The sequence below is a fragment of the Mirounga angustirostris genome, unplaced genomic scaffold, assembly GCF_029215605.1.
Source record: "Mirounga angustirostris isolate CCGP_5_RB_7025 unplaced genomic scaffold, mMirAng1.0.hap1 SCAF_11, whole genome shotgun sequence".
In the NCBI taxonomy this organism is placed as follows: Eukaryota; Metazoa; Chordata; class Mammalia; order Carnivora; family Phocidae; genus Mirounga; species Mirounga angustirostris.
Window position 1 is genome coordinate 20,199,169 of NW_026991719.1, and position 21,950 is coordinate 20,221,118.

At 49.8% G+C, this 21,950-nt stretch overlaps 1 protein-coding gene across 1 annotated transcript; it reads left to right on the forward strand.

Moving 5' to 3' along the window:
* Positions 1-10,813: 10,813 nt before the first annotated feature.
* On the forward strand, positions 10,814-19,366 carry LOC135361989 (transcription factor SPT20 homolog). The gene is made up of 3 exons (XM_064574804.1): positions 10,814-13,313; positions 15,766-15,837; positions 19,323-19,366. Exons 1-3 carry the CDS (start codon positions 10,814-10,816, stop codon positions 19,364-19,366), a joined length of 2,616 nt encoding a protein of 871 aa, XP_064430874.1.
* The last annotated feature ends 2,584 nt before the right edge of the window (positions 19,367-21,950 follow it).

Sequence of the window (21,950 nt, forward strand, 5' to 3'; positions counted from 1 at the left end):
ACGGTGCTGAGAATTTATGAAGACCTGTATTCCATGGCCGCAAGTTTGCTGAATCTAAGTTTGCAGCACTCCATACCTCGCTAACAAAACCTTGTTGTCTGGTAGCTGGGATTGAGGGGGAGGAAAGGTGCAGGCAAAACATGCTTGCAGCCTTTCCCAGAACATCTGATGTCATCCTTCTTTAATTCCATGAAATGTTTCGTTTCCAAAATCTCAAATCTCAGAAACAAATAAGAGATTTAGGGTCTTTGGGGAATGCAAACCAACCTCACAAGAACAATATGGTGGTAAGAACTCAGGCTCTGAAACCAAACAGGCCTGTTCCATATTCCTGGGTTTGCTCCAGTTCTGTGCGTTTTGATGAGTTTTAAAACGTTTTAGAGTCTCTATTTCCTCAACTATAAAATTGAGACTACATTAGACTTTGAGAGACTGAAGCATGCAAACACTATATACAGTGAGCACTCAGTAAATGTTAGTCATCGTCATTGTCATTCTCTGAAGCTAACTGGAACCGAAGAGCTGGTAATCTCAGTTTTCATTAAAAAGTTAATTTACACAATCTTGATTTACATTATGGGATTATCCCTGTGTCTAGTTACACCCAGGGCAGGGAGCTGGAGTTGTTGAGGGTAAGCTGTGAACTGGGCCGGGGGGAACTGGCAGTGTATGTGCCGAGAAAGTGACCAGGCCGAACAGCCTACAGAAATGGAACATTCCGCACCACCCCCCACCCCCGCCCCAGTCCTTGGGGGGAAATGGGAAGCCAGTAGCCTCCACCTCCTCCAACTGGTCATCAGTGGCCTGGAAGAAGCACACCCTGAAAATATCATGAGCAAAATATGCTTTTGATTTTGAAAGACAAGCCTTATCTTTCTCCTGAAACTAAAATGTGCTGCCTAGAAGCCTTTGGGCTTCTTAACATTTATATGAAAAATGGCAGATATTCAAGCAAGGACTTTTGGAATCACAGATTCAGCTTTTTTTGTTTTTCCCTATTTCTAATCCTTCCCAAGGTGAAGCACTTATTCAGGTGTGACTTACAGTTCATTAGAACCTCAATTAGCAGATCCTCAAAACACTGGGAAGAGGAAAATTAGAAGAAAATGAATGGACCCAAAATGTATTCATATCCAGGAAACTTATAATGAAAACAACATTTAGGGGCAGGATCCAGAAGCAAAGCAAGATCAGTGACATCGTTCAAAGACTCAGTTATGTCTATTGTACCATACCTGCTGAGGTAAAAAAGCAAACTCATGCTACCACTTAGAAAGGTTTCCAAGGATAAGGGCTAAAACCAAAACCTTTTTCATTATCCACAACACTCTAATACCTAAACCAGACCATAGATTGTGTGGGTTTACAAGAATTACCAAATGTAGCTCAGAAAATGAAAAGTGTGCTTGGTGCCCAGAAAAATAAAATTATATTCATATATATTTATGTGTGTATATATATGTATATATATTACAATTTTATATATCAAATTCTAAAATTTTATATGTAAATATTATTTTGCTACTATATATAAATATATAAGGTATGTATGCATACATGGTAAATATAAAGATATAAGGGAAAATAGTAGGCCTCAGTGCATATATGATTTTAATATTTATATCATTTTAATATTTATATAATATATTCCTATATTAAAATTACATGTCTATTCAAACTCACTATTTTACCTTACCTGAAGAAGTTCCTATAGACAAAGTACCTCTCCTTTAGTCATCCTACATTTTGAAAAGAGTAAAAACTTAAAATATTTTTTAAAAGAAAAAAATTGTGCCATCAGATCCATTTTAATAAGGCTGACTAATGTTACTAAGTATATAACACTGTCTAATACCAAATTACAGTTAAAATGCATTACTAAGAAAAGATGATAACCCCAACTATAATTTTAGTTTTGTCAGATATAAAAGCTGGATATGACTCCTGGCCTACATTTTTCTGGAAATATCGTTCATTATCTGTTCATCTGTCTCAGAGAGTCAATGCCTTGTGCCATTGCCATTTTGATAACAATCTGCTCCTTACAAGGCTGAGGTATGAAGGTGTCATCTCTTATAAAAACCTCTCACATCCGGTGTAACCCAAGCACTAGCTTCTCCCTACTCCCCTCAAAAGGACCTTTTTTCTTTTATTTTTAAAGAAAGGGGGATTTGTCATCTGTCTGCTCCAGAGTCATCCACTTGGCACCTCCTTTTCTGCCTTGTGAGCTCCTGCTCTGGGTCACCACCTGCGACCATGTCTTCCTCCATGTGACAATGCAATCATGGAGCAGAGGAGGGTGATATGGGGTGGGCCACATTCCCTGTAAAGACCTGCCCTTGATTCCCCGACAACAGCAGGTGAGAATGTTTTAAGACTTTACTGACCAGCTGGGGATAACTTAATGGCATTACAAAGTAGGAAATACTCTTTAACTGGATGTTAAATACGACTCCTTTCATTGTCCAGAGGGCATTAAACACTTCATTGAGGAGGGTGGGGTCCTTTTGAGGGTACATCCCAGTTCTCAGCCCTACTCTCAAGCCCACTCTCCTCTGTCCCTTCCGGAGAGAACATGAGAGTCTCCTTCTTCAAAGATGGTCAGTTTTCATTCCACAGTAGGAAAACTCCACCACCCACCCTCAAGGTCAGTGCTGTGCTAGGATTTATCACCTTCTGTGGTGGACACTCTTTGAGCCCCACCCAGGTCTCCTGGGATCCTGTCTACAGTTCTCCACCCTTTTCCCCTGGCTTCTGTGTGCTTTTGCTTCTAATGGCCTCTATCAGAGACTCTTTTTTTGGAAGATTACTCTTAGGTTATTGGAACAGCTTTGCAGAGCCAGAAAGAACCAGGGATAGACAAGGACAGGAGTGTGAAAGCCCAGCTCCCTGGCCTTAAATTGGGACAAACTCTGAGGCATAACTCACACCCCAGAGTTCCCCCCTCAGGTTAAGCTGAGGCTGGGTCGGCCTGAGGTCACGCCCTTGGCTTCCTCTCCTTCCCTGTTCTGCATCTGTCACCCTTTAAAGGTCTCCCTAGAAGCACTTACTTCAAAAAACCACTTGTATATGCATCCTTATTTCAGGGTCTTCTTCCAGGGTCGTCTTCTAGGGAACAGACCTAAAGTACCTCTCACCCATTTTCAGGTATAGTCCAATTCTCGAGCAATACATTCCCCAAATCCAGCTGAATGGCCCAGGGGCTCTGGTGTGATATGTCAAATCCTTTTTCAGTTGTCTTTGCATCAGAGCAGGATGAAACTGTGCCCCTTTACTACTCCAGTCCCCAGTGGGTAAATTCTGGGCAAAATAAACATCTGTCCCAAGGACAAAAAAAATTCTTAGCAATTGTAGATTTAAATTGTATTATAGAGGACAAACTTTCCCAAAGCCAAAGCAACCTGCAGAGAGGTGCTCTACTCAAAATTAGATTATTTAATTAGGCCAAGCTGATTCTATTCCCCTGGTCTACCTCCTGCCCAGATACTGGTGGTACATAGGAAATGTATGGAGAAAATAAGCCCATTACATGCCCCATGGAAGAACAAGCCATCAACCCCGAGGACCATTTATAGTAGTGCAAAGACTCAGAGGGGGCCTCAAACTGAACAATTCTCTTTTGTCTGGTCCAGTGGTTCTCAAAATGTGGTGCCAGGACCAGCAGCATCAGCAGCATCGGGGAACTGGTTAGAAACACAGATGCTCTGGACCCCACCCCAGACCTCTGGAATCAGAAGCTCTAGGGTTGGAGGTGGGCCCAGCGATTTGTGTTTTACCAAGCTCTCCAGGGATTCTGATGCATGCTTCAAGTTGAGAACCACTGCTTTGGTCAAACCACGCATTTTCTCTCTTCAATCTTTGTAAACATTTTTTCAAATTCTCAGGAGAGATAGCATGACTGGCTGTTACCAAGGGGTTTCAATCCTTGACACAATCATCTATGTCAAAGAGAAAGGGTGAGTAAAACCAGGGGAACTCTGTGAACTAGGAAGCCTCCACAGCGTGTGACTGTTGAATCTACCATTATTCCCTGGTCTGGAAGTCATGGACACAGTCATCTGTGATGTACTACAATACGATGAATGAGGTCAGCCAAATATAGTGGTCTCCATGAGTGATTTCGAAAAATGGAAACTAAGCAAGTTGCTCTGCTTTAGATTGTTTGGTACATCCTAATGTTGAGATGAGTGCTCATCCAGTGCATTCTTACAACGTGAGTCTGCTGATCCCGTCATTGTACATACTATTATAGTGGCCTATTTACTTTTGCTTTTGTCCCTATACTGGAAGCATCTCAAAGATGGAGACTGTTTCTTGTTCACTTTTGTATCTCTAATGATTGTTCCACAGTTAGGTGACCAATGTTTTTGTTTTTCTTTAGAGTCTACATATAAGTGAGATCATATAGTATTTGTCTTTCTCTGTCTGAATTATTACACTTAGCATAATGCCTTCAAGTTCCATCCATGTTGTTGGATTTCCTCATTTTTTATGGCTGAATAATATTCCATTGTAGGTATGTGCCACAACCTTGTTATCCATTCATTCACTGATGCACAAGAAAGGTTTTTAATTGGAATAGTAAATTGATTGTGCCTCACAAAGGAGAAGTGTGTGGTAGCTTTTTCAGGCCTCAGAAAAAACATTTAATAATTAAAATCTATTATTTTACTGAAAGGAATTTATACTACTTCCTGGGCTCTCAAACCCTTTGTGAAGCTTTAGCTGGTGGGGGGACAGGGCAAGTTTTGAGGGGAGGTCTGTGAAGACTGAAGAGTGAGAGTGTAAAGGGGCTAGGAGAGCAGAATAAACATGAAAAAGGTGAGCTTGTGCTGGGGGCAGGGCAGTCTAGACCTCTGCCAAGCAAATACACTGGGGATGGGGAGACAGAGAATGCTTTATGGTTTTTTTTTTTTAGAAAGGCAGTTTTAAGTTAAGGACCATTTATTTTAAGAGGCAGAAATGTAAAACTATCTAAATCACCTTCCAGGAGTGAAAGCATGCAACTAATTTATAAGCAGAAAAAAGCAAAACACATTGAAGGAAACCATAGTGTGCCACCCCAAAATATGCCACCTTGATATAAGGATTGTTTTGAGTTGAAGGCAGTTAAGAAACTGCAAAAGAATAAACAGTTCTCTGTCCTCCCCACGTCTACCTAAAATTAGGGCATAAATTTCCCTTTGTGAAAGTGTTTCTCCTCCCCTCCCCAATTCTATAGGAGGAAAAAAACCTTTACCACTGAAGACAGAAAGTTAGCCCTGGGATGGATCAGTGTAACAAACCTTACTAAATAACCCATATCTTTAACTTGTTGTCCCCATGTTTACCATCCCACAATTTACTGCTCCTAGAAGCCCAAACTTCTTTTCTTTTGTCTTGTCCCCTTTCCACAAATACATTGGGGTTTTGTTGTTGTTGTTGCTAAAATGCTGTATAGGGGATGCCTGGGTGGCTCAGTCGGTTAAGCGTCTGCCTTTGGCTCAGGTCATGATCCCAGGACCCTGGGATCGAGCCCCATGTCGGGCTCTCTACTCAGCGAGGAGTCTGCTTCTCCATCTCCCTCTGTCCCCTCCCCCCCCCCCCCCGGCCCTGCTCATGCTCTCTCTCTCTCAAATAAATAAATATAAAAAAAAAAAAACTACACAAGAGAGAGCAGCCCACATGGAGACTCTCTCAGAAAAAAAGCAAGGGTGGGACTTATAAAATCAAAGCTGGAAAGTTTCATGAAGACTGACTGAACAAGACATAGCTTGTCAGTTCAAGATTGGTTCATTGTAATGAAGGTGGTCAAGGGTCATTTACTGAAGCCCAAGACTGGTTGTGGTTTTTAGGAACTGTGTTTACCCATCAAGTCTCTAGGATGACCCCAGATAATGCACTTGAGTCATAGCCTGCAAAGAGTCAGTTTAATGATCAAGACATTTTCCCTGGACCAGTTTTCCATTAAATAGTTGCTCAGTTCATTTTAGCTGGGCCCCGACCACATGCTCTGTGACAATTATTCATATCTCCCAGCTCAGGAGTCTACAAACCTAATATATTGAAGGCCAGTTCTGTTACCTTGAACAGGAACATTTCCAAATTACAAGTTGATGGTGACAGAGATTTATATATATATATATAGAAGCTCTATGCCCAGTGAGGGGCTTGAACTCACCCCACCAAGATCAAAAGTCTCATGCTCTATTGACTGAGCCAGCCAGGCACTCCATGTGACAGAGATTCTCTTCTTGACCAAACTTTAGTCAGGCTCCAGAACCTACTCGTAGGCCCATCTGTGCACTTCCTTGTAGAAGCCAGTTTTGGCAAGAACCCTGCTCCGTCAGTTTAACCAGAACCCCCCACCCTCCATACCCAATCACATTGCTCATCCTCCACCATCCCCCAGGCGATGCCTTGATCACCCTGGCCTGTCTTCAGCAGAGGATCCTGTTGGCTCTGTTTAGCCAGAATCCCCCATACTCCTGATGTTTCCTCTTAGTAATTTTCCACCCACCGACTCCCATCCTGCTCCTTGGCTATAAACGCCCACGTGTCCATGCCGCATTCCGAGTTGAGCCCAATCTCTCCGGCCCCCCACCCCCCCACTGGAAAATCCCATTGCCGTGGTCCCTCTCCCTATCATGATGCTTCTGGATAAGGTCTGCCTTTCCGTCTCCGTAATGGACTGTGGGAGGGGCCTTCAGTCACATGATCTCCCAGAGCTATAGCATCCCCCCCACCCAGGGATTTGCTATAATGTGTCTTGGGGCCTGAACACAGGAAAGACACGTCAGTCTCAGGGCAAGTGATGGAGGGTTAACCAGAGATGAGGCCAACAAGCAACGTATCTTCACCTTCACTTGCTCCCCGTAGTCCATGTTCTCTGGCTGGTCCCTCTAATTAGCTGCAGCAGGGGAGAGGTGGCAAAATCGAGACCTAGACCTCAATGGGTATGGCACAAACCAGTTTGCTAATTGTAAATTGGCTCAATTATCTTGCAATTAACTGAACTCTCTTCTCCCACTAGCATATCTTAGCCTGGCCGTGAGTTTTCTCAGCATGTGCATCTAGGTCAGGCTGCTGTAGGGGAGGGCAGCCATCGGAGTCCTTATAATCAGCCAGTGGGCTCATTAACGTGCTTGCAGGGCTCCAAGGACAGTGTGCACTCGGAGCCACTTTTTTTAAACCCCTCGTCTTGTGGGAAGACCAGGCAATTAGGGAGTGCAAGTGGAGGGGCCGGCTGACGCACGCTAAGCGCTGCCAGGCCCACTGACACACACTGGGATGCACGCGCAGCCAGGGTGAGAGCCTCGTCCAGTGCACCCGTGGCCAGAAGGCCTAGGGGTTCACCCGGCGGGGGCCAGGGAGTAGGCCACCACCTCCACTGGACGCCGTGGTGGCTTTAAGAGCTGCCACTCTCTCACGCGCGCGCGCACACACACACACACACGCACGCCTCACACGACACCGTCCATTTCACTTGGACGTGGAGTAGCATTTCCCTTGTCCACACAGCCAGATGTATCAGAGAGCACACATTTCTCGACTGCACTTCTCCGCCTGAGCTTCAGTCGTGGCTGGAGCAGAGGCCGCCAGCGCCCTGCCCGAACCCCCATGGGGCTAACACTGTCCCCGCACACGGAGCACGACGGCGAGCGCTTGTGACTGTCCGTATGCGGGTATCGTCCGGCCACGTCAGCATGGGTGGCTCTCCTAAGCGGCAAGCTGGAGGGACAGGGAACAGTGCCGGGCCTGTCCTCAGCCAACGAGAGAGACGAGTGCAGGGATACACACCCCTGCTTCCTTGCCTCTCAGGTAGCAGACCCCGACACGTGTTCGGTACTGTCCCCGCCGCCCCCGCCCTGCCGCCCCCTCCCCCCGGGAGCTCCCCAGCAGGGCCCAGCTGTCCACCGCGGTCTTCGGCTCATGGATGTGCCCGCTGTTGTCTTCCCAGGTCATTCCCTTTCCACCCCCCCCCCACCCCCGGTGCTTCTGGGGATGAGCTCCCAGGCCAACCGCTTGCACGCAGATCCTCTTCTCAGGGTGCACTTCTGGGGAAACCCAACCTAAGACACAGCCAGGGCAACACCGCAGATCTGGGCCATCCCGTGGCAGCGGGGCAGATGCGCCTCTCTCTCTGGCCAGTGACAAGTACCCCGGGACGGGGGCTCAGGGGCTGCATTTGGATCACGCTCGTGGTTTCCAGAGCAGGTCTACAGTGGAGGGGTTCTCAACCAGGGGACGATCTTGCCGCCCCCTGCCCCGCCCCGCCCCCGCCAGCCGGGGGCTGGCTGGCAATACCCGGAGCCACGTTCGGTTGTCGCAGCTGAGGGGGCGAGGGCCACGGGCATGCAGAGGACCGCGCCAGGGATGCGCCAGACGTCCCCGCACAACACATGTCAATAGCGCCCCGGTTCGGCCCTCCTGGCACCGTCCAGGGCACCAGAGCCAGAAGACCTGTCTGCGGGTGCCTTCGTGGTCTCCGAAAGGGGGATAAAATATTTACTTGACAAGATTCTGAGGAGCCTGGGGTTGAGGTAACTAGAGCGCGGCGTCCGCCCATCATTCCTCCATTCGACGGCACCGACGTGGTGCCAAGGAGTGACCACCCGAGTCGGTGAGCGAACAGGGATGGCAAAGACATGGTCTCTGCCCTCAGAGCATCCGGAGGCCGGGTGAGGAGAAACAGTGCGCACGCTCCATTCCTTGCCAAGGTGAAGGCCGGCTGTCCTCAGGCACGCGGCCCGTGTGCAGGGGCAGGAGAGCAGGGAGCGGGAGACACGCTTCTTGGAGGTCAGGACGGCATATCCGAGGGGGAGAAGGTGGAGACAGGCAGGCCTCTCAGCAGAAGCGGCAGGCGTCTGCCAGGACGGGGCGCCCTGGGCGGGGTGGCCTGTCCGTGGCCGGTGACTCGGGGCCGAGCACAGACCCGTGGGAAGGAGAGGAGAGAAGAGCTGGGAAGGAGGCGGGCGCCACGTGGCCAGGGGCCCATCGCAGGGCCGGGCCGGGCCGGGCCGGGCCGAGGCGAGGCGAGGCGGGTGAGGCAGCTAGGGCACCGCCCGAGCGCGGGTGTCTCCCTCAACCTGCCGCCCCAGGCCCCCTCGCTTGCCTGACCCGGGCTGGCCCTCCTCCTCTGCCCTGCTCGGAAGCCAGGAGTCTGCTCCCCTAGCCAGGGGCGGCGAAGTCTCGCACTTCTTTCTCTTCCAGGAGGATGTCTGAATTACGGTGTAGAAAGATATGCTATAGCCATCCAGTGTCAGACTTAGCCTAAATTCGGGCAAGTGGGGGTGGGGGAAAAGAGAGACCGGGGAGGATGTGTAAAAGAGTGAAGAAACTGAACTGGACTTCCAGCCCCCTTGAGGCGCTCCACAAGAATCCACTTGCCCAAAGACAGCTGATGGGCCTGCAGAAAAGCATTCTTGTCTCTCCCTGGACCAGGGTCCTCTAGCTCTCAGGAGCCCTCCATCAAAAAGTGTTGAATCCTCTCTCAGTGGACCGTCCTATCTACGATACATGCAACTGTCACCATTGCCATTGGTTAAAACCCACCCCGGTTTTCGAGCTGTGTGAAATTCGGGCGTTCCCCCGATTTGTCTTGGCTTCTTTTCCTTTGTGAGCCTTTTCTATGCCGGGTCTCGCGTAAACCTCGAGATTCTTTTAAAAACCTGCCCTGAAGGGCCGGCACATCTGAAGGCAACAAAGGGAGTGGAAAACAAGGGAGCCCGTCACCTCCCTCCAGATCCATGCTTAGGATCCTGGCTGTGGTCTCCAAGACCGAGTGGCGGCTGGAATGTGCTGCCATGGCCCGGGGACAGGGGCTCTCAGCTCCGTCACACGCAGGCCACCCTTTCAAACCGATGGTTTAATCCTGAGCCGTAATTCCCAGACGAGACGACTGGCCCACGGCATCCCTTGTAAAGCGCCCTTACTGTGATACACAGCGCAGCACAAGGGAAGTAAGTCAAGTTTATCAGAAGGGCACGTCCTGCGCACATCTACACGCCAACCATCAGGCAGATCACTGGAAGACTCGAGGAACAGTTCCGACGCCGGCACCAAATACAGCGAGCCTCCACATAGGCGGGAGCTGCTACACACGTGGGCTCTGTGGGGTGTGTTCAAGCGGTGATGGGCACCAGGCGCAGCCCTGCCGTTCACGACAGGAGACTCAGAAACAGTCAACGATTCTGGGTGAGGCGCTGGCCAAGAAAAGAAACGAACAGCTTCCAAGGCTTGCGCGACAGCCGCATTCCTGCGCAAACTGGCGTGGACTGGGACCGGACCGGAAAGTGCGTATTCTTCGGCGCGTTGCCTGCGCGTCGGTGGCGGCGTGCTCTTGGCCTTGAGTGGAAAACAAAGGTCCGGCCCTGCAGTGGAAGTGCGGGCTGCGGGCCTCAAGGCCCGGAGGCGGAGGCAACAACAGGCGGAGGCTTGAGGCCCGCCGCGGTGGCCTGCAGAGAGCGCACGTGCGCACAAGCGGATGCTCCCGCGGGGTCGGGGGGGGGGGGGGGGCGGGGAGCCAGGGGGCGGGGGGAGAGCGGGGAGGGCGGGGGGCTCCCATCCACTTCCGGCGCAGCGCGCAGGGAGTCCGGACCCAGCGCGGGGGCGGCTCCGACACGTGCAGGTGTTTTCCCCAAATCACAGGTATGTTGTGTGGTGCTTTCGGTGGGGCGGGCTTCTGGCCGTCCATTTGCAAGTGAGGCTCCTGGCTCCACGGTGGAGTTGCGGCGCTGGCGAGACTCTACCTCGACGTGAAAGGCAGGGTTTTCACCCCGCCCCTCAAGGCACTTGCGTTTTGTCTTCTCTTTAGGGCCCCCTTTGTCCCGCGATGCAACAGGCTGTAGAACGAGCTTTGGACCGTGCGGACTATGTCATCGCAAGTGCCCAGCAGAGGCCTCCTAAAAGGAAACGCTCGTCGAGTGGGGAAGCATCTCTCTATGAAAAACTTTATGACATGTATGTGGAAGAATGTGGGAAAGAGCCTGAGGCTCCGGAGGAGCTAAGAAGCAACGTGAACTTGCTAGAGAAGCTCGTCAGGAGAGAGTCGTTGCCCTGTTTGGTGGTCAACCTACACCCGGGAGAGGGGGGATATTCGCTGATGCTCGAGGGGAAACATGGGGCGTGTTCGGAGACCATTCGGCTGCCTTATGAAGAAGGGGAATTGCTGGAATACCTGGATGCTGAGGAGTTACCCCCTGGTCTGCTGGCCCTCCTGGAAAAATCTCAGGTTAACATTTTCCACTCTGGGTGTGTCATAGCACAGGTGCGGGACTACAGGCAGTGCGGTGGTGGGGAACCTCCCGGCTACCAGAGCAGGCATATTCTCCTGCGCCCGACCATGCAGACGTTAGCCTGCGACGTGCAGTCCATAAGCAGCGATGGCCAGGAATGGACCCAGGAGGACAAACTGCTGCTTGAGAGCCAACTGATCTTGGCTACTGCGGAACCCCTGTGTCTCGATCCTTCCGTATCAGTAGCCTGCACGGCAAACAGGCTGCTCTATAACAAGCAAAAGATGAACACTCGCCCGATGCAAAGGAGCTTCAAGAGGTATTCTGCACCCTCTCTGAGTCGGCAGCGGCAGCTGTCCGGTTGCCCACCTCCTCCTGAGCTCGGAGTATGGGCCTCTTGCCGAAAAGGCAGACAGAGCCAAGCCGGGCGGCGGTATGACCTCAAAATTTCTAAAGCGGGCAGTTGTGTAGATACGTGGAAACAGAGACCCTGTGACTTGGCCGTCCCTTCTGAAGTGGATGTGCAGAAATATGCCAGAGGGAAGAGGTCCGCCAGACAGGATGTCTCACCTCCAGGAGTCTGGCCAGCCCACGAGGTGAGAGCCGGTGGTGCGTTTGGATGTGAGGCTGGCGACGAGCCTCAGACAACGGAGCTGACCTTCATGCAGCCGCCGCCGCTGCCGCCGAATAATCCACCTTTCTCTGGACCGAGAAGGCCCTGGAAGGAAGGCGGGTGGGAGGGACAGATGTCTCCTCTGCACCCCTCCACAGACGGCCGTTCAGACAGTGTCCCGCCCGAGTCAAAGACTGCTGCTGTGGGGGTAGTCGTTCGGCCAGAGGCGGTGGTTCCGCAGAAGGCCAAGTGTCCAGTCCCCGCGTCCCACAGCTCCAGCGGCTCAGCCGGCCTCAGCGGGCTTCCTCCCGGGAAGGACCCAGAACAGCCTGAGATGGTGTCCGTTCGGTCTCCAGGCCAGGGCCAGGGCGTCAGACCGCCAGCTCTACGCATCAGACTTCCCTGGAGCTCAGGGGAGAGTTGGTCGGGGAACAGTTTTACTCCACGGGAGGCCAGCAGCTGTCTTAAGTCTCCATCTCCGGCTCCTGCTTCTAAGCCAGCAAGTCTTTCCCGGCAGGCCTCCGTGGCCGTGAATCGAGTTAGCCCGCTTCCTGCAGCGCCCCCGTCCTCCGCCAGCGCACCACAGAGGACCCCGGCGAGCCGGGTCTCGGCCAGCTCCCGGCAGTCCTCTGTGAATGTGACTGGAGTTCGCCCGCTTCCCGCAGCCACCCTGTCCACCGCCAGCTCCCCGCCGGGAGCCCTGGCCACCCCGGTCACGGCCAAGTCCCCGAAATCCTCTGTGAAGCAGGGCACTCGAGTTAGCAGGCTACCTGCGACCACCCCGTCCCCCGCCGGCCCATCACAAAGCAGCCCCCACGCCCAGGTCACGGCCCGCTCTGCGGGCCCCGGTTGCGGAGCGCAGGCTTTGGAGCGGGGCTCCGGCCCCGGGCAGGGCTGCACGGCTGGCGCCACGGCTCCTGCGGGGGACAAGCCCAGCAGCCTGCCCTCAGGAGCTCGGCCCCCCAGTGCGGTGCCCGCGGCAGCGCGGGGTCCTCCGGTCCGCATTCAGTTTTTTTTTAAACCCGCTTCCGGCCTCAGGCCAGTAACTGCACTGGAGCTTCCCCAAGATTCGCTCCTCTTGAACACCCCGCAGCAGCCAGAGCAGCGGCTCTATCAGTTGATTCCCCCAGAACAACTTCAGCAGGCCCCCACTTCTGGTCCTCCGCAGCCGGTGCCACAGGGTGCAAGTGCACGAGGTGCCGCCGGTCCGAAAACGGCCTCATCTGCTCAGCCGGCCGTGGTCCTTAGCGGGGCTGGAGAGGGGAGTTTGCCGCAGCCCCAGGCGGCGCTGTTGGCTGCGCTTGGCTCTGCGGAGAGCCACGGAAGACCCCGGCAGATCTGCCCTCGCCCTGCGCACCCACTGCCGCCGGCCCCGCCGCAGGCACAGCCCTTGAGAACCTTGCAGGGCCCCGTGGCTGTCTCGACAGTGGCCGCGCACACAGCTGGGCCGCCTCGGGGCCAGCAGGCCGCGAGCCAGTCCGGAGGTAAGATGGACAGAGGCGCGCCTTCCCCTCCCAAATCCTGAGGCTTGCATTATTTGCTCTCTCTTTAAAAACACCAGAGCAGGGGCCCAAACCAGCTCCCGAGTTTTGACCTCATTTTGGTTTTGGCTTCGTTGTTGTTGTTTTGTGTTGTTTTCCCATAACGTGTCAGTATTTTACGCTTAGATGTCCAAACTCTACGGAAGCACAACCTCCTGAGTGGTTTGTAGAAACCAGGCAGCGATGTAAGAAACTGGGATTGTTTTTGCTTGAAGTCATTGCTTTGTTGCTGTACTTGTAGCCAGAGCCATCTTTACGTTCGTGTTCTAAAGTAGATCCAGCTCCAAACTGGGTTCCGTCTAAACCCCTAAAGCCTGTAATTTCCCGAAAACCGTAACACTACACTAGCAAAACAGTTAGCACGGGTATTACTTTAATAGGATGGTTGTAAACATTTTTAGATGAGCTAAAAATCCTGACCTAAAATGAACCGCCTTCACCATTTTTGAAAGTGTGCGGTTCAGTGATGCTCAGTAGATTCACGTTGTTGCACAAGGGATCCCTGGAAGCGTTCTCCTCTTGCCAAAGTGAAACACTATCCTCCCCGTTTTCCCCCAGCATTCTCTTTTCTGTTTCCCCGAGTTGGACTGCTTCAGATACTTTGTGTAAGTGGAATCCTGAGGCAGTGTTTGTCCAAGGGCGTAGCTTTTTACAAATGGCTTCCCTGTACATAGTCTGGACTGAAGTGACCTATTAAACACTCGAAACACCTTTTAGTCGCGGCCATACCACCCTGAACGCGCCCGATCTTGTCGAAACACCTTTTAGAAGAGTGGACTTGGTATGTGCTTAAAAGGTTTGTGCACATGGATTAAATGCAATTTTTACAAATTTGTTTTGAAAGGATCTGTGAAACCTGCCAAAAGATGATGTGCTTGCCAGGCTTATATGGAGGATGTGGCAGACTTCGCAAATGGGCAGAGCGGCTCAAGGTCGCCCCTTCTTGGTGGCGGTCCCCAGGCTGCACTCAGTGCCCACCCTGCCCCCTCCCCCCCCCTCCCCCCAGAGCCCAGCCCCTCTCCTCCAGGTACAATCACTGGCCTTGAAAAAGCACTTGTGGGATGTCTCGCTTTCTCCCTGTACAATCGTTTACTTGGTTTAGAATGCCAGGTTATTTGCAGAAATTAAAGAGCTACACATTTGAAAATGTGTTGTATTTGTTTGCATTTCAAGTGTTTGCGACCTCTGGTTAGATTCTGAAGTGGAAACCGCCCCCCCCCCCCCCCCAGCCCCCGGTCTCTGCCTCTCCCCTCCTGGTGCCCATCAGTTGTTCAGCATCCGGGCTCCCCCATGTCCGGTCCTGCTTTCTTGCATTGGTGGTGCTCAAAATAGCCCTGAAGTTCTTTCTGTTTCCCCTTTCTTTTTATGGAGGTGTAATTCACATAAGCGACAATTACCCATTTTCAGGGGTACCGCTGAGTGGCCTTCACTACATTTACGTGGCTGTGCCACCACCAGCTCTATTTCCAAAACCGCTTCCTCACCCCAAACAGATCTCTGTAGCCAGGAAGCACTGGCTGCCCATCCTCCCCTCCCCCAGCCCCGGAAACACCAGTTTGCTTTCTGGGGCTGCGGACTTCCCTATTCTAGATATCTGCTGATGATGGGATCAGATAGCATGTGACCTTTCATGTCTGGCCTCTCTCACTTGGCATAATGTGTTCGAGGTTCGTGTGTGGTGTAACACGCGTCGGGCTTTGTTCGTTCTTCTTGTTCGGCTGAATAATATTCCCTGGTGTGCATATACCTCGTTTTGTCTATCTGTCATCCATCGATGGACATTTAGCTTGCTTGCACCTTTTGGCCATTGTGAATGCTGTTACTAGGAACGTTGCTGTGCAAGGATTTCTTTGAGAGCCTCTGATATTTTGTTGCATTACAATTTTTAAAGGGCAACCTGTCTCCCTAAAATTTGTTTTTCTGTGTACACATGCATGCTTCCCTGCCTTTGGCCCTGACAGCAAAGGGAAATGAGGTCTGGCAGTTCCACTTTAAGAGATGAGCAAAGAGGCAGGTAACCGGTGGTTCCTACTTGATCAACCCCGCTGTACTAACGTGCTGTCCTGGCCCTGCTAAGGGAAGATTTCGGCCAACCCACGGGTCAGACGTGCCATGTGAGTGACGCGGAGCCCGGTAGGGCTTTAGGTTACCCATCCTGGACATCTCCGTGTATGGTGCCTGCACTTTTAAGAAGTGAACCAGCGTGATGACCACTTGCTAAGAAGAGTTTCCGCTTGGCCTTGGGAACCAACCAGACACCTGCACCCAGAATCCCACCTGATCTGATGTACTTCTTTCCTTTTGCCCTCTTGGTACTGGTGACCGTTGAACAATGTGGGGTTAGGGGCGCCGACTCCCCACGAAGTCAGCAATCTGTGTTATGTCTGTTGCCTAGCCAAAAATTTAGCTCCTAATAGCCTACTGCTGACCGGAAGTCTTACCGATCACTTAAACCGTCAGCTAACAGGTATGTTGTCTGTTATGTGTATTATATACTGTATTCTTATGATAAAGTAAGCTAGAGAAAGGAAACTATTATGGAAATTATTGGGAAGAGAAAATACATTTATAGTACTGTGACATATATATCAAGTATAATCTGCATCTAAGTGCGCCCATGCAGCTCAAACTGGTGGTATTCAAGGTTCAACTGTACTGCAGGGAGACAGCAACTTAACCTGTGGTGGAGTAATGTGATGCTTCCCTCCTAGGCAAGGAAATAAATTCAGCTTTGTGTCATATCACCATTTGGTGGTCTTTGTATATTTCCTTGTAATATCCGTACCAAAGTGCTTACTCCTTGGAAGGTTCCTTTGGAGGCTATCAACTGGCTATGTTTCGTGAATATACTTTCATTTTAGTATCTTGAGAACCTGGAGGCTCTTCCCCACCGCAGGTCAAATTCATCATCTTAGTCTGAAATTAGATCCATTCAGTCTTTGTGTTCATGACTTAATGGCTGACCAATATGCCGTGGTTGTGTGAAAGTAGGTGGCTCCAGAATGTTCTAACAGGGAGCAGAGAAGATGGTGCAGGAGATGATCATCTAGGAAAATTAGGTGGGGCCAGTATAGCAGGACATATCCCAACTGGGGCCTATGTTACAGGCAGGAGTTTGGCAACAGAATTGTATTTTTTTTAAGGGTACTTGGAAGTGCAGAGAGGAGTCTGGTTCTAGGTCACTGCTGTCCAATCAAAATATAATGTGGGCCTCATATATAATTTAAAATTTCTAGTATTCACATTTTATTAAGTAAATAAGAACAGGAGAAATTACCCTTAATAATTTTACCCAGTATATTCAAAAGATTATCATTTCTACATGTAATCAATATTTTCAAAAAAATTTTATTTATTTTTTAAAGATTTTATGTGAGAGAGAGAGTGAGTAAGCATGGTGGGGGAGAGGAAGAGGGAGAACCCGACTCTCCGCTAACAGGGAGCTGGATGTGGGGCCTTGATCCAGGGATTCTGGGATCATGACCTGAGCTGAAGGCAGATGCTTAACGGACTGAGCCACCCAGGCGCCCTAAAGATTTTATTTTTAAGTAATCTCTACACCTAATGTGGGCCTCAAACTCACAACCCCAAGATCAAGAGTCGCATGCTCCATTGAGACAGCTAGGTACCCCTTATATCCTTACTGAGATAGTTTACATTTTTTTATTTTTACTAAATCTTCAAAGTTCAGACAGTTACAGCCTGATTCAGATGCTAGACTTTCATCAGAAACGCTTGATCCGTACTTAGGTTCTTATAAAATCTCTAGTTGAAAATATAGTTTTCCAATAATTGAATCGAGTACCAGTTTCTAAATTTAAGTCAGTTAAAAAAAATTAGTTCCCCAGTCTCACTAGCCATGTTTCAAGTGGTCAGTTGCTACGTGTGGCTATGGTGTTGAACAGGGCAGTTCTAGAGGGACAAGCAGCAAAGGAGATCTTAGAGAGGGAGCCTGAGGCATGAAGTGGGTAACCGTGCTTGAGAAAAGGCAGGGGCCAATCAACGGAGCGCACAGTTAGGAGTGGAAGTGATCATGCTGATTCTGTGTGCTAAGCCAGAGCTCCCAGAAATCCTCGCTTCTGGTCACCTGGGCTTGCAGCTGCAGAGTGGAGAGCAAGTGGCCCCAGCCATGGGGTAGGGAGAGTAGTAGAGACTGGAAAACAAGGGTCAGCTCTTTCCCAGGCCCTGCCCTGCCACATTCAAAATGCTAATGAGGAGGGCGGAAACCATCCCAGTAGTTAATTTTCACTCACCTATCCCACCTCTGCCCCCAAGGAGCTTGGAACCTGCGGGAATTCGAGAGACTCACCTCCTGCTCTTTCACTCCTCTTCCCGGTCCATTTTCTTGGTCTCTTGGTCCTCAATCCGCATGAAGCCAGAGCAACCCTGAGTTGGTAATTGTGGGAGCTGCGGTGTTGGGTATATGGAGGCTCACCGTATCATTGTATTTTGGCATATGTTTGTAATTGGCTATATATATCCATTTGAACAGTCAAGTTCCTGATGTTCCCACAGCCCTATTACATACCTTGTCCCATCCCAACCATCTTGTGCCAAAGTCGTGCCAGGCTTGTCCCTCATCTTGCCCTTCCTTCTTTCCTGCTGTACTCCCAGGGCTGCAGGCAGCAAAGGGTGTGCGAGTTAATTGTTAAATTCAGTTCAACAAGTTCCTCATTAGGGACAAATTACCTGAGTTTGAAATCTGCTAATTTTCCAATCAGAGTGAGTGTTTGCACTTGTGATTTGGAAATAATTACCATATGGTAAAAGCAAAACCTATGTGGGGATTAAAGTAAAGGTGAGGGAGGACAGGAGCTTATTTTGGCATCTTCCTGGTAACTGGCGTTAGCATATGCAGATTAGTTGAGGTGCCTCTGGGGTTTGGGTGGGAAAGCTCCCCTGTAGTACTGTTTTGCAAAGGCTGTTTACTTCATGTGCTAATAGCCCTGAAAGGTGACCTTGGCCTTAAAGGGAGAGCTGTGTGGCCTTTATAGGCCTGAATTGCTTCTGGAAAGAGAAGTCTTTTGAATTTAGCTGTTTCATCTAAAAATACCTCTGTGCTTTTGCTTTAATTTGTCATCAGCCTAAAGCTTCTGCCTGAGTTACAAATGAAAACATCTCCTTGCGGGTGGAAGTGATGAGCCTAAATGTCCTTTGGGTGATCTTACAATGGACGTATTAAGGAAGAGCTCATCTGAAAGCATTTGAAGAAATGAAGGGTAAGATGTGAAGTGTAGAAATCTGAGTAGGTAACTTGCGGTAAATTTGTCCCAGTCCCAGTTACTGTATTACTAGTTCGGGACACTTGGAAACCCACCGTAAAGAATGGTCAAGGTTTCGGGAAATTTACAAGCCAATGCAGAAAAACTCCTCCTGAGACTTTGTTTTTGAAATTTGGAGCCCAGAAGAGCTTGTCTTCCCTGAGAAGGCAGTGTCCCTCTTTCTTTCTGGTAACTGGAGTTGTACACGTTGTCAGGTTTCCCTTTACACCTCAGCTGACAGGAAACTCAAAACCAAATTTGAAACGGAAATCACCTTATTTACATTTATGGTTAGCACTTCAGCATTCCTTGCTCTTTTTAAATTTTTAATTTCTTTTTAAATTTTTTAAATTATTTTTTAAAGATTTTATTTTTTGACAGAGAGAGACACAGCGAGAGAGGGAACACAAGCAGGGGGAGTGGGAGAGGGAGAAGCAGGCTTCCCGACCCTGGGATCATGGACCTGAGCCGAAGGCAGACGCCTAACGACTAAGCCACCCAGGCGCCCCTAAATTTTTAATTCCTGTTTTAGTTCTTTTTACTTGTCTTTTGTCATAGACTACTTCAAATCTTTTGGCAAAAGAAGCTGGCAATGAACGCCTCCATATAATCATAAACAAATACATAAATAAATAGCAGCTTCTATTCGTTTATATACACTGCCTCTAATCTTAATAACCTTGCCCATTAGGTATTTTGGTCTTCTTTGGACTGAAGAAACTGACGGTCAGATAGGACTGGCCTGAGGCAATAAAGGTATTAAGGGGCACAGTTGATATTTCTGTCTCCTTCCAAATCCATGACCGTCCCTGGGTACATGTAACTGATGTGTTGACAGGTCTCAACTCAGTGGTGGACTGTGTACATGAAACTTATTTTTTCCAGTCACTGCTTTCAACCACGTGGCACCAAGCCTCTTCCCATTCTTTCAGGACACCTTGGGCATATCTCATAACTGTCAGGGTGACCTTGGTTGGTAAAGCTGACCAATCCCAAGTACAATTTCAATATTACATCCTCTGGGAGACAGAGGACTTCTGCGGATATGGTCCTCTTCCCACTCTAATGCTGTGATCTAGTGAGGTGCCCTGCAGGGCGGCGGGGGCGAGGGTCTCCGCACAGGGGCTGTTCTGTTTTTCATCTGGGCTCCTCCTTCCCTGGGGCCTCCCTCAGCGAAGGGCAGCTATGCTTGCTGACTCCCATGCCCTTCTCCCGGTTCTGTCTCCTATCTCCTGGACAGGCCCTCTAAGTAAGCCCTGTGGTCCTCCAGATGGAGCCTTGGGAACTCCTAAGGTCCTTTTTCCAACTCCCACGGTTGCGATGACGTTGCCATTTTCTTTCCAGGCACATTAACGCCTTGGTACTTTTTGAGCTTCTCACGTTCAGATATCTCTTGGCCACAAGGGGGCACCAGACTCCAGGTTCACGCACAACACACCACTGAGCTATTTGTTAAGTCCGGGCAAGAATTTCCTCACCCACAGCTCCCAGGGCCGCAGGGTGGGCCTGCGGATCTGTGCAGCTCGCCGAGGGTCCAGGCAGGAAACTGGGTGCCAACTTTCCTGGCATGCAGACCTTCCCACTGTCCTCGCGCAGCTCTCTCCCTTCCAAGTCTCTCGGTTTGGGGGAGCAGGAGGGCACCGGTGTATCTCCTCTTCCCGTTCCCATTCTGCCCCAGGAGAAAGCAGCCTCTCACCAGGAACACTCAGCTCCGCTCCCTCCCCTCTCCGGTCCTTTCGTGTGGACAGAGCATGGTGGGTGGTGGCCCGAAGGGAACAGTCTGAGCTGTAATAGGGCCTGCGGTGCCATTTCTCAGTACTTTTCTCTGAGAGTATGCGTCTGCTGGGTTGGAAGGTTGGAGCCCTTCTTCAGGATGTGGGAGCCCCTGATGCTTTCTGTCTCCAGCTTTGGGCTTCAGCAGCTCTGGGACAACAGAAAGAGTCCTGTTGCACGCACGCGTGCACACGCACACAACCACACAGCTTCCCAGCCTTCTTTCATTGTCTCCATCTAAAATCTCTGGCTTCACCCTCCCTATTTACAATGGGAAAGGGCAGAGGTCTACAGCTGGTGGGACATTTTTCGAAGGACTGTTTGGGGTGAGTTTTCTGAAGAGTTTAAGACTTGAGCAAGAAGTCAGTGGCGAAGGTGGGGGCAGCTCGGGAAGCTTTCGCCCTCCACTCCTATTATCGCTCTGGGGTGCATTCTTTGATAGGGAAAAGTGATGTTCCCTCAGAGTTGTGTTAAGTGGTAGCAAAAATAGCTTCAAAACAAAGCCCCTCACGCCCCTCCCCCACCCAGGAGGCTTACTCTTGGGCTGTAAACAGCTTTTTCGGGAAGTGTTGGAGATTCTGTGCCAGAGGTGGAGGGGGAAGGGGGTGATTTTTAAGAAGTGTTATCTGGGGCTATGCATTCCTGATACTCTGAGAAAACAGTTATTTTGAAATTATTATTATTCTTTTTGGTGTTGTTTGGAGAGTGCGGCATTTGAAATTGAGATTCTGGAGGCTTGTGGTTCTCAGGAATGATGACGTCTAGGGTATAAAACCATGGGGGTGGTGAACACAATCACTGGAAGAGGAGGTCAAGGAGCCCAGGGGCCAGACTATTGGAAGGCTCATCTATCTGTAAGCATACTGAAATCACCTAGGATTATTACGTTATAGTGATGAATCAGGCCCTAGAATCTTCAACGTATGCAGGGGAGTTGACTTCCCACTATGGGGAAGAAGAATGGTTGGTTTTAGGGGTCAATTAGATCAAGATATCCCATGATACTGGTTGTGGAAGACTTCTTCAATGTCATCTTTTAAATATTGAGAGCATGCTTACATTGCAAGGCCTTTTGCTTGATACTTCGGAAGAGGAGTAAGGCACACTCTCCGTCTTCAGTAAAATTAAAGCTTATTCAGGGAAAACAGTTGGTAACTACATGAGGTGATAGAAGTTAACTAAATTTATTGCAGTAATCATGTCGCAATATATACATATGTCAAATTATTGTGTTGTACACCTAGAATGAATACAATGGTATATGTCGATTATATCTCAATAAAACTGGAAAAAAGTCTACTCAGAGAGAAGGGAAATACACAAATGACTATAAATCAAGGAGACTATGGCAAGTATCGTTAAAGATGAAGTCTTTTCGGAAGGAACTAGGGAAGACCTCACAAACGAGATGATCTTTGAGTGGATCTTGGCTTGGATTTTGATAGGTTGAGATGGATGAGGGAAGACGTGTTCTTAGCAGAGGAACGCTGGAGGATGATGTGTGCAGAGAGGGCGCTATATATTTATAGCATGGTGTATGGGCAGA

What these genes read in the sequence shown, in the direction of transcription:
- LOC135361989 (XM_064574804.1), top strand. Translation starts at nt 10,814, where the DNA reads ATGCAACAGGCTGTAGAACGAGCTTTGGACCGTGCGGACTATGTCATC. An exon ending in GGCCGCGAGCCAGTCCGGAG is followed by an intron (nt 13,314 to 15,765) that starts GTAAGATGGACA and finishes TCTGTTGCCTAG; the next exon opens with CCAAAAATTTAGCTCCTAAT. An exon ending in CTTAAACCGTCAGCTAACAG is followed by an intron (nt 15,838 to 19,322) that starts GTATGTTGTCTG and finishes CTTGCCCATTAG; the next exon opens with GTATTTTGGTCTTCTTTGGA.